Below are 12,974 nucleotides of genomic sequence, written 5' to 3'. Positions count from 1 at the left end.
TTTCTATTTTGAGCTTTTTGAGGAACCTCCATACTGTTTCCACAATGGTTGAACTAATTTACATTCCCACCAGCAGTATAGGAGGGCTCCCTTTTCTCCGCAACCTCGCCAACATTTGTTGTTTTTTGTCTTTTGGATGGTGGCCATCCTAATTGGTCTGAGGTGATATTTCATTGTGGATTTAATTTGCATTTCTCTGATGACTAGCGATGTGGAGCATCTTTTCATGTGTCTGTTGGCCATCTGAATTTCTTCTTTGGAGAACTGTCTGTTCAGCTCCTCTGCACATTTATTAATTGGATTATTTGCTTTTTGTTTGTTGAGGTGCGTGAGCTCTTTATATATTTTGGATGTCAACCCTTTATTGGATCTGTCATTTATGAATATATTCTCCCATACTGTAGGGCACCTTTTTGTTTTATTTATGGTGTCCTTTGCTGTACAGAAGCTTTTCAGCTTGATATAGTCCCACTTGTTCATTTTTGCTTTTGTTTCCCTTGTACACAATGGAATTTTATTTAGCCATAAAAGGGAAAGAAATCCTGCCCTTTGCAACAACACAAAAGGACCTAGAAGGTATTATGCTCAGTGAAATGGCCAGGCAGAGAAAGACAAATACCATATGATTTGTGGAATCATATGGTATTTGTGGAATATAACCCAAAGCAAAACAGAAGGAACAAAACAACAGTAGACACATAGACACTGAGAAGGGAATGGTGGTTACCCCAGGGGATGGGTTGGAGTAGGTGGGCAGGGAGGAGGATGGGGATAAAGGGGCACAATAATTCACAATGACAATATAAGTTGCTCATGGGATGGTAATACAGCATGGAGAATACAGTCAATTATTCTTTTATTTATTTTTTATTTTTTTATTTTTTAAATTTATTTTGGTATCATTAATCTACTATTACATGAAGGACATTATGTTTACTAGGCGCCCCCCTTCACCAAGTCCCCCTCACATCCCCGTTCACAGTCACTGTCCATCAACATAGTAAGATGCTGTAAAATCACTACTTGTCTTCTCTGTGTTGCACAGCCCTCCCTGTGCCACCCGCACACTATACATGTTAATCGTAATGCCCCCTTTCTTTTTTTCCCGCCCTTATCCCTCCCTTCCCACCTGTCCTCCCCAGTCCCTTTCCCTTTGGTAACTGTTAGTCCATTCTTGGGTTCTGTGATGCTGCTGCTGTTTTGTTCCTTCAGTTTTCTTTTGTTCTTATACTCCACATATGAGTGAAATCATTTGGTACTTGTCTTTCTCCGCCTGACTTATTTCACTGAGCATAATACCCTCTAGCTCCATCCATGTTGTTGTGAATGGTAGGATTTGTTTTTTTCTTATGGCTGAGTAATATTCCATTGTGTATATGTACCACACCTTCTTTAACCATTCATCTACTGATCGACATTTAGGTTGCTTCCATATCTTGGCTATTGTAAACAGGGCAGCAATAAACATAGGGGTGCATCTGTCTTTTTCAAACTGGAGTGCTGCATTCTTAGGGTAAATTCCTAGAAGTGGAATTCCTGGGTCAAATGGTATTTCTATTTTGAGCATTTTGAGGAACCTCCATACTGCTTTCCACAATGGTTGAACAAATTTACATTCCCACCAACAGTGTAGGAGGGTTTCCCTTTCTCCATAACCTCGCCAACATTTGTTGTTTTTTGTCTTTTAGATGGTAGCCATCCTTACTGGTGTGAGTTGATATCTCATTGTGGTTTTAATTTGCATTTCTCTGATGACTAGCGATGTGAAGCATCTTTTCATGTGTCTGTTGGCCATCTGAATTTCTTCTTTAGGGAACTGTCTATTCAGCTCCTCTGCCCATTTTTTAATTGGATTATTTGCTTTTTGTTTGTTGAGGTGTGTGAGCTCTTTATATATTTTGGATGTCAACCCTTTATTGGATCTGTCATTTACGAATATATTCTCCCATACTGTAGGATACCTTTTTGGTCTATTGATAGTGTCCTTTGCTGTAAAGAAGCTTTTTAGCTTGATATAATCCCATTTGTTCATTTTTGCCTTTGTTTCCCTTGCCCAGGGAGATATGTTCAAGAAGAGGTCACTCATATTTATGTCTAAGAGATTTTTGCCTATGTTTTTTTCTAAGAGTTTTATGGTTTCATGACTTACATTCAAGTCTTTGATCCATTTCGAATTTACTTTTGTGTATGGGGTTAGACAGTGATTCAGTTTCATTCTCTTATATGTAGCTGTCCAGTTTTGCCAGCACCATCTGTTGAAGAGACTGTCATTTCCCCATTGTATGCCCATGGCTCCTTTATTGAATATTAGTTGACCATATATGTTTGGGTTAATGTTTGGAGTCTCTATTCTGTTCCATTGGTCTGTGGCTCTGTTCTTGTGTCAGTACCAAATTGTCTTGATTACTGTGGCTTTGTAGTAGAGCTTGAAGTTGGGGAGTGAGATCCTCCCACTTTATTCTTCCTTCTCAGGATTGCTTTAGCTATTTGGGGTCTTTGGTGTTTCCATATGAATTTTTGAACTATTTGTTCCAGTTCATTGAAGAATGCTGTTGGTAGTTTGATAGGGATTGCATCGAATTTGTATATTGCTTTGGGCAGGATGGTTACAGTCAGTTATTCTTCAACACCTTTCTATGTTGACAAATAGTAGCCACACTAGAGGGGGTGAGGCTGTAATAATACAGGTAACTGTTGAACCACTGTTATATATTTGAAATGAATATAATATTGTATATCAATGATACTTCAATAAAATTTTTTTTAGAAAGATATACATTCATATAGACATAACTGTTTTCTAAGAAGCTCTATTAAACTTAAAGAATTCAGGGTGTCATTGGTTTATCTAACACTCTAGTTCTTACTAGAAAATCAGTGCCTGGTTAGTTTGATTTCCACAATATGGCAAGAATGAGATCCCACAAGTAGTGGATTCAATCTGTGTGTGTGTATTTGTGTGTGTAAAATTATGTGACTGCTGGTACATAAACTGCACTAATAACACTGACATCTGGGAAGAATATGTAATAGTTCTGGTCCATCTGACTCATTACCACTCCTATAAACCATTTATTCCTATTTAAAATAGTGCTCACATGTTTTTCTAAAATCTGCTGAATGAATGGATGAATAATAAAGTATAGGAAGTCTTCAGGAAACAACACATGAGCACATGTAAAATATCAGCACATGGTAAAATACCAATACTGTGCATATATCCATAATGCCCCATCATCAGTAGAACACAACAAAATCTTGATTGCCCAGTAAACTTGTTTAATCAGCTGGTTTTGTTTGTAATTGAACAAGTAATACACAAGTAATAATAAGAAATCCCATCAGCACAAAAGGCCATACAAATACTACTAACACTAATAAGTCACCATACCCACACTGCCTTCCTGTTGTCTTCATAATTAACATGTATATTTATTATAGAATATTTGAAGCATCCTTCAGTAAAGAAACCATTTAACTAATTGCTCCCTAATATTTTGCAGAATTACTTCTCCCCACAATACACTTTGGGGAAAATGCTGACCATGGCACTGAGAGGAGTTTCACAGTGGAATATTATAGATTTTCACCCCTTCACAATTCAACAAATATTTATTAAGCTCCTATTCAATCACAGGCATTCTTCTAGGTGTTTGGGATAGTTCCTTGAACAAAGATCCCTACTGTCCTATTACAAGCTTTTATGATACTTGAATTTACATAAGCGTTTCCTAAATATTTTTACATGTTCAACTTCCAAGCTATCTTGGAGAGAAAGATTTTATATTTTAAGAACAGGTTATCTATGATACTGCATGTCTAAATAACTATTAACATGAAAGGTTATTTTTTGGTCACATGAATTTAAAATCCAAAGGTCAGAAATTTATAGAAATGATCAATGTGGTGTTATATCATTGAAAATAAGAATAAAAACGTTCACCAGTCTGTGGGATAAATTTCAAAAGAGACAATGCGAAATCACCAAGTATACGCATTTCAAATGTTGACAGATATTGCCAAATTGCCATCCAAAGAAGCTGTATCAATGTTCACTTCTGTTAGCAGTGTATGAGCATGCTTTCTTCCTCCATTATTTATTTATATTTGACAAGTAAAGTGTAAAATGTGATGCTTTGATATATGTATACAGTGTGAACTGATTACCACAAACTAATTAACATATCCATCACCTCCCATAGTTACCATTTTTTTTGTGATGAGAACACTTGAGAGCTACATTATTATTGACCATAGTCACCATGCTGTACATTACGTTTCCAGAACTTATTCATCTTATAAGTGAAATTTTGTACTCTTTGATCAATGTCTCCCCTTTTCTCCTAGCCCCCCATCCTCTAGTAACCACCATTCTACTCTCTTTTGCTATGAGTTTGACTTAAAATTTTCTTATTTTAGATTCCACATATGAATGAGATCATGTGATATTTGTCTTTCTGTGTTGGCTTATTCACTTAGCATAATGTTCTCCAGATTCTTCCATGTTGTTGAAAAGAGCAAGATTTCCTTCTTTTTAAAGGCTGCATCATATTCCATTATATATAATATATAAAATATATAATATACATTTTATAATTATAACATAATATATATTGTATAATATAATATGTAGTACATATTATTTTACATATGCATAATACATATACAAATATACATATATCATATTTTTATCCATTGATAAACATTTAAGTTGTTTCTTTATCTTGGCTACTATGAATAATGCTGCAGTGAACATGTGAGTGAAGATGTATGTTTGAGATAGTGATTTTATTTTTTTTGGCTGTATACCCAGAAGTGGGGTTTCAGCAGATATTTTTAAGTGCCTATTTTGGGCGAGGCACTGAATGATGTATTAGGAATATAATGATGAACTGTATAGGCACAGTTCTTGCCTTTATGAACTTACCTTCTAGGATGACAGCAGATATAAAACAAGCAATTGCACAAATAATTCGCTATTTCCAATCATGAAAAGTTTAACAAAGGAGGAGTATAGGGTGACAGGCAACCTATGCGAGGCTGAAGACTTAATGAATTCTTGTCAGAGTATGTGACATTTCGAATGAACTGCAAAATGAGCAGGATTAAGTTAGAAGAAAGGGGGAAGAAGGATGAAAGTTACCTCAGGCAAATGGGAGAGCTTGTGTGAAGGCCCTGAGACAGGAAGGAGCATAGGGTATTAGAGGAAATAAAGGAGAGCCAATATGGCTGGAGCTTAGAGAGAAACGTGAGAGGTCTGAGATGATACCAGACAGTTAAGCAGGGCCTTTTAGACCATGTTCAAACTTTTGCACTGTATTTTAAGAGTAATAGGAAATCATGAAGGTTTTAGGTAGAGGAGAACAAGATCAGATTTGAATTTTTAAAAGCTTACTCTACCTGCAGTGTGGAGAGTGAACTGGGAAGAAGCAAGCATGAATGAGGGGTAGAGCTGGGACCACTTGTAGCAGTCTAGGCAAGAGATTATGGGTCAGTCCAGATTGAGAGGGGTTATTTTACAGTATATCTTTGAGGTAAACCTGGCAAGAGTTTCTGATGAGTTGGTTTAAGGGTGAAAGAGTGATAAATCAAGGATGATTCTTAAGATTTTGACTTGGGTAACTTATGAGAAGGTGGAACCATTTTTAAGGTAGGGAACACTGGATGAAGAAGTTTGGGAGTAGGGTTGAAATGCTCAGGAGCTCTGTATTGGACATGTTCAGGAGAGATGTTGAGTAGGGAGTTGGAAATATGGATCTGGAGCTCAAAGGAAAGGCCAGCGATAGAGCCTTTTAAATTACTGGTGTGTAAAAAGATGATACAAAGATCCTATAGTAAGTAAACTCCTTAATAGAAGGTAAATGTTCAGGGAAATGTGGTTTTCAACTCAGGAAACCATTGAGTACAAACCTGGTGTCGCAGCGATTTAACAGGGTAATCAATTCATAAGTATCCATCATTTCATTGTACTGTGACTTATACAAATAAAATATTTCAGTTCTCAAAAACAGATGTCCTTAGAATAGACAGCAATTAAGCTCTTTGCTTTATGCTGTTTTACTGACATTATCAACTCCTATATTCATCTTGAGTGACATTATCAACTCCTGTATTCATCTTTACCTTGCAAAATATCTGTAAAAATATATTCGGAAGGAAAGGTATTTTGATCATTTTCTTCATGCAGAGGCTTTAAATTTTGTTAATGTAATAATATTTTCCATGCCAAGAGAGGGTGTGATAACTTTGGAGAAAGGACAGCTAAAATATAGGTTGGCATATATTTTCAAAGGGCATGCTTCATAGCCTCAGAAAAAAAGGGATTTCAAATCTGTGGAAAACATATTGGAAAATTAGCACTACAGAGTAATTATTTGTTTATTTTCTTTTATATCCCACTAGATGTAAGCTTCATGAGGTCAGAGGTTTTTGTCTGTTTTATTCATTGCTATAATCCCAGGATCTAAACCAGTGCCTTGCACAGGCATTCAATGAATATTTGAGTAAAATTAAGTGAATTAATGAGTTGTGTCTTCACAAGGTGATTATATGCTAGAAAATTTCTGAATCCGTAGAAACTTAGATTATACTCATATTCAAAAGTATATATGCACATATATGTATGTATGTATATATATATATATATATTACACACACATCCCCAAAATAAGATAGAAATACTTTTATTTATCATGTTTTTAACTACCTATCTACAGCTTTTTACTGTTAGAAGAGATTTTGGAAAGTTTCCTGTGTTTAACCTGGGAAATCTATTAATTTCCATTCTCACTGGTGGTATTAAGAGTCTCATAGATCTCACAGATAAAATCTATTTCACTTCTGATAATTAAACTCTCTTTTCATATCAAGATAAATGGCAAAGTGATTTACTGGACAATACACTTCTCAGAGGAATCTCTTTTATACAAAATATTCATCAGATAACCATATTACAAGAGAATTGTTCAGTAAAAGCTAATCCATAGAAGAAATTACCAAATGTGTACAATGTTGCTAATGACTATGGCAAAATGCAGTACAATGCAGCAAAAAACAAAACCCAGGAAAATACAATGTAAAAGAATTTTCATGGAACTTTAGCCAAGTAATAATATTGAGCATCTTCAAAATATAGGACACATAATAGTGGTGGGCAGATAAAACTGTGAAGATCCAGGCCCTGTCTCCACAGTACTTACCATCTATTAGGGAAGTCAGAATAAGCTCAGTTCAGCAAATATTTAACTGAATTCCTGCTATGCACCGGGCTCATGCTAGATGCAGGGGGTAAAAGGATAAATAAGGCATAGTCCCTGTCATACAGGAGCTTATGATTTAGGGTGTTGTGTATCTGGGTGTGTACTTTTGTCTGTGTATATGTGTACTGTATTGTAGCAACATAACGCAAATAATTTAAGTGCAATATGGGAGGTTATGACAGAATGGTAATATTACCTAGGGAAATGTAACCCAATATAGAGAGATGAAAGGGGGAGGTGGTGGAAGTCGAGCTGAATCTTGAGGATAAATGTTACCTAGAGAATGGGAAGATCATTCCATGCAGAGGGAACAACAGTGTGACTGGGGAATCACAAATGGCTCAGAGGACAGGTGGTGCGAGGGATGGTGCAGTACTACACTCTCTGAATTATCCTGAAACTCTCACAAAATAACTACACAGTGAATTTCTGGGATCAAGAAAGTACCCTACCTTATCTCATGCACCCTCCCCCTCTTTTTCCTTCAGTTTTGTCAGACCGCAAATCATTTTAAATAACGGTGGTGAGCGTGGGAGGAGGTCGACCTTGAAAATCCTTATGAGAGTTTTGTTAGCTACTTGCCATAGGTAATCCAAACCCCCTCATCAAATACAACCGCTTTAATGTAAAGGCCATTTTTCATCGATCATTTCTGCGGTAGCTTATCAGGTGAATCTTGTATAGACTCATCTCATGCACACAGAAAACCAGACTAAGTCAACAAACGCTTATTAAGCAACTACTATGCTTTCATATCGTTTTTCCCTCCTGTAACAAAAGGCTAATCTTGCAAATATACACTACCAGGGTAGCTGTTTGGACTAATTAGAACAAATAGAGACAAGGCGAGGGTTCCATTCTGGCGAAACTAGGGCGACTGGTTTTTCATGGGTTTTCATTGGGGAGATAGAGAAAAGAAAAGGATACGGGAGACGGTTCGAAAGTATTGGTGTAAACAGTTATGCCTCGGGGGACAAAACGAAAGTGCAGACCCGCTGGGGGAAAGTTTCCAGGCTGGAATGAAAATGCCCTTGGTTCACTGAGCAATGTTCTTTCAATTTCGTTCCTCCCTCCGTTGTCTCCTCACAATTTCTGCTTCACCAGTGTCAAGGGGTACTCAGGTCGTCCCACATTCATCCCAGCCATCAGAGTCAAATCTACATCTCTTTTCTACACTAAACCTCTGGCCTAAATGTGGTACAGCAGTCAGCCGGGGAAATGAGTCGAGCTTTTAACTTTCACGTAAACATTTCAAATACAACGCACTAGCAGCCTACCTGGACCCGCCACCCAAGAACTACAATACCCAGAAAGCACTGCTTGCCCTTCCGCCTTCTCCCACTGCAATATCTCGCTTGATCTCATTTCCACTAGCAGTAGTCACATGACATGTTTCCTGTCAAGATGGCGGATAATCTTCCTTCGGAGTTTGATGTGATCGTAATAGGGACGGGTATGTGTGGCTCTGGTACTCCCCGGACAAAGTGTAGGAAGTGTGTCTCGTTCCTACCTTTTCTGTCAGCGGCAAGGGTTGGCGAGAAATGCCGGGGGTCGAGCATGGGAGGAAGGTCGGAAAGGAAGTGAGGTAGTCGAGTCAGCGCGGGACTTCGCAGCTCCAGGGAGGGGCTTGGACCCGCGGTGCTTATCGCCATTTGAGTAGGGGTCGATCTGGTCGATGCCGGTTGCTGAGGTTGGTTGCTGCGGATGATTCCTGTAATTTCCTTAGAGGGAGGTGGGTTTGCAGAGTCATGAGAATGGAGGGTCGCGATGTTATCAATGGAGACGCCTTTGGCATGACATTATGATTTCCTCCTTGCTGATTTCTGTCCCCCATCATTTTGTCTCGCCATTTCATAGGATTTTTTTCATAATTTATGTAATCTTAGGGCAGTGCAGTTCGGATGCAGTGTAATCCTCAGTTTTTCGAGAAAGATGCTCAGTTGCCCGTGTTCGTATTAATTTACTAGGGCGAGTTAACGGGTTCTTTCCTATTGTGTTGAGAAACCTAGAGAATTGTATTTTGTTGGGGTAGCCATTATTCCTGCTTTATGGTGCTGTAAGAAAGCATTTTGCTTTCCACCACCCATTTACTTACCCGCAAGTAAATAAGCTGAGAAGCTTCTGGGAGTTCCAGTTCAGGTGTGTGACCATACCTTCCCCTTGTTTTCCCACCGATTATTCTCCATGTTTTGGGGAGAGCCAAAAACCCCTCTGCAATTTCTAGTTGACAAATTTAAGGTACAACACGTGGAAGAAAACATTTGTCAGCAGTTGGCATTTTGTTTCTTTTAATAGTGTAAAGGGTGGATTTTAGATGGGGTGAAATATTTCTCCTGTCTACAGAGTGTGGTAGGCTGAAGAAGCTCTGGTGGATAAGACCCTGTCCATTGTGTTAATGAATTCGGTTTGTTTTCTTTTCAAACAGTAGGAGCAGCCATGTTTCTAGAGTGGGAGTAAAAATAATAGTTACCTGTTTTCTAATGCTTATTATTTGTTAATGGATGTGCTAAGCACCTTACAAGCTACAAGTAATCCTTACAACAATCTTGTCAAAGTACGTGTTCGCTACACTTTTCAGAAGAGGAAAAGAAGGCTTAGAAAGGTTGCAGTTTGCTTAAGATTGTACAGCTGGTAAATTTCCAAAGGCCCATTGCATCTCAGAAGGCGAATCAGTGGTTCTGACCCTCAGAGTTAACCCATATTAATAGAAATAATTGGGAAAACTTGGTAGACCTTGCTTGGCCACTGACTAGCTGTGTGAATTAACTAGTTTGGGCTAGGCACTTAATTATCTGAGCCTCAGTTTCCTTGTTTTTAAAATATAGACTGGGCAAACTAGATACCTTTTAAGGTGTTGTCTAACCAAAACTTATCTTAACTCTTGTTGCACTTGGGTAATTGTTCTCAGAACAGCAAGGACATGTTTATTCCCAGCCTGAAAACTGAACGGCTGCAGATAAGCTGGCTAGCAGTTGTGAACAGATGTTGGATGAGAACTGGAAGGAGCATAGACTATTCAGTCTTTACCATCTATCCTAAAACTGAGGACAACATACATTCTAGAAAAGTTGGTATACCATACTTGAGTTCTATATTATTGCCTTTCTTGTTACCTAGGAAGTTGGGGTGTTTTTAAATATTTAAAAAATCATTAAGAGCTTTTTCTTAATCTGGATTCAAATTTTAATTGATGAGTGCTAATTCTTCCTTTTTTCTTTTGAGAAGCCTGGAAGACAGTTTTATTTAGCAAGGAGAAAGTATACTTTGAGAGGGAGAGTGGACAGCCTGAGAGGTCAGGACCAGCCACTAATTCTTATAAAATGCTGTTAATTCATACAATAAATATTTTGCCTTCTCATTCAGTTCATAATATGGACTACATCCATCCTTTCAGAGACTGTTATGACAGAGGTAGGAAGATAATGGTGTGTGATCCAGAAAATTGCATCAGAAGGCATCTGGTGTATTTGGAAAAAAGTTCATTTTAGATTCATTCCAATGAGAATAATGTTATTTCTCAAAGTCTGGGAAGAACTTACTTGAAATTAATCTTAAAAGTTAAGTTATATCACTTAACAGTGAACATGTTCTGAGTTTATTAAGCTATTAAGCACATTGCTTAAATTTATGATATAGGCTTTGTTTCTAGGCATGTCAAAGTGGAAAAATTGGATAAAAGTCATTTCCCAAATAAGTTATTCCAATAATTCCAATCATTACTTGCTTGGAATTAGTTTTAATGTGTTTGGAATATTTCTCTTCTGAAATAAGTTTGCTGAAAGTAGCCTTTAAAATGTGCTTGATTTACTAAATGTACTAGCTGAGTAAATCATAGGAAAAGCAGTGTTTCATAGATTGTTTTATTATCAAAAGCAGGTATTGTGCATGTATCAGAAACCTGAAGAAATAGGCTAGGAGATGTCTTTCATATTTTTCTTTCATCAGATTTAGTTCTAGATAAATGTCATCAAGAGACAATTACTTCATCAAGTGAAGTGGATAATATTTTAAATCCCCTTGACCTTAATTAATTTGTATTTTCATTTTTCATAACAAGGTTTTCCTTAAGATCATGTTTTGAAGAGATTATGGGAAAATAAAATCATGTATGTATTTTCTTAGTTTAAGCCCATTTCTTTCTGATTACAAAATTCAGGAAATATCTCTCAGACACCCAAAGGCAGAGGAATAAGATAAAGTACTTCACTGTGGGAAATACAGAAGAAAATGGAATAAGGAAGGAGAGGGCCAACTAGAGTCTCAAGGGAGAGGACAAAAATGAATATATGATAAGTGTCTAGAAAGTGATCTTCAGTTTGGGTACACAATTGTCATTTTCAGGACATATTGCCATTTAAAAAGACATTTGAATGATAATTTTGTGGTTGTAGAAGAGTATCATTGGTTTTGGGTTAAAAATCATCCCAGTAACAGAACACCTCACTGGAGATGACTTCCTTGGTATCCTGTGTAATTTGCAATCTGCATCAGAGCTAACATCTCAACAGAAGACCGGGCAAGATGGAAGTTATGAGAACTATGTGATAATATTGTGCTTCTTATTCTTCACAGGGGAATCCCTCAGGCCCTCACTTTGAGCACATATTCATTCTTATTCTAGAAATAATTCTAACATGCTCAGAGCATATCAGAAACATCCTATTAGAAGATACAGGGGGTATTAATAACCTCTACAAAAGCTGTGGCTGGGAGTTGTCATTAGTCATAAGTGACTCATGTCCTTATATATCCATATATATATATGTATCCAGATGCATAAGGGAAAGGGAAGAGACAAACACCTAAAATGCAAACCTACATCAAACAGCACAGTGGTCCAGGACCAGTTAGTGTAGTGACAAGCACTCATTTTTCAGGATATTCGACCCACATTTGCTGAGAACCCAGTCCCTGCCTTGTGAAGTTTACCGTATTGCCTATTCTTGGGAAGTGTTTGGGTTGTCTGATGGTCACATCCCCAGACTCTTCTTAAGCCAGTGTGGGCTTTTCATTGCATTATTGCTTTCAGAGGACCACATAGACATTCAGTCTGTATCCCTTTCCTTTCTAAAGTACACCATACACGTTATGTTTTGGAGTTTGTCCCCTAAGATGGGCTGTGGAGTGAGCTAGCTGAAAGTTTTTCCTCCAGAGGAAAGGCATAGATCCTTTTGATTTAAGAGTTTTATTGCGAACGATTATGGGAAAAGAAATGAGATACCCAGAATAACGAACATGGGGGAAATGACAAGGAGTATTGCTCCTAAATTCTGACTACCTTGCTAGACAGTGCTTAGCACAGCACTGTAATAGATGTGGCAGCATGGCGTAATGGTAATCATTTGACCATCGTGACTTCAGGCAAATTACGTAACCTCGTGGGGCACCAGTTTGTTCATCTAAAGTAATAATTGTGATCCTGGGTCCTTGAGAAAAGGCTAAATTCTGTATAGTCCTTTTAAGAACTCAGTGTTTAATACACTTCAGAAATTTTTCTATCAAAGTAGCTCGTAAAACACTTTCTTGAAAATGATAAGCTGCTTTTATCAGGAAGGGTATATAGGTGGCACAGCTCCAACCTTGATGTTGGCCTAGAATTGGAGCGTTAAGGGGGCCTTGGCCAGAAGCTCATTGACTATAATGCTCATGATGGTGGTGGAGTAGTTTCACTTCTTTAAACACTGGAGGGTAGTAATGCTGCAGGCGGTGTTGTGG

General features: G+C 37.6%; 1 protein-coding gene across 6 annotated transcripts in view; it reads left to right on the top strand.

The window, feature by feature from the left end:
- Nucleotides 1-8,643: 8,643 nt before the first annotated feature.
- The window catches only part of CHM (CHM Rab escort protein), a 251,489-nt gene continuing 247,158 nt past the window's right edge, over nt 8,644-12,974 (top strand). For 4 of the 6 annotated variants that reach the window (XM_036929986.2, XM_036929984.2, XM_036929983.2 and 1 more), the window contains exon 1: nt 8,644-8,712. In XM_036929986.2, the coding sequence (XP_036785881.2) occupies nt 8,649-8,712 (64 nt within the window). In that variant the 5' untranslated portion in view covers nt 8,644-8,648. Of the gene's footprint in view, nt 8,713-8,948; nt 8,992-12,974 lie in introns of those variants that run through there. The other 2 variants (XM_057496047.1, XM_036929985.2) reach the window with 1 other exon arrangement.

This window comes from Manis pentadactyla, chromosome X (assembly GCF_030020395.1).
Source record: "Manis pentadactyla isolate mManPen7 chromosome X, mManPen7.hap1, whole genome shotgun sequence".
Taxonomy (NCBI): domain Eukaryota; kingdom Metazoa; phylum Chordata; class Mammalia; order Pholidota; family Manidae; genus Manis; species Manis pentadactyla.
Note: the sequence above shows the minus strand (reverse complement) of the source record. Positions and strands in the feature narration are given on the sequence as shown.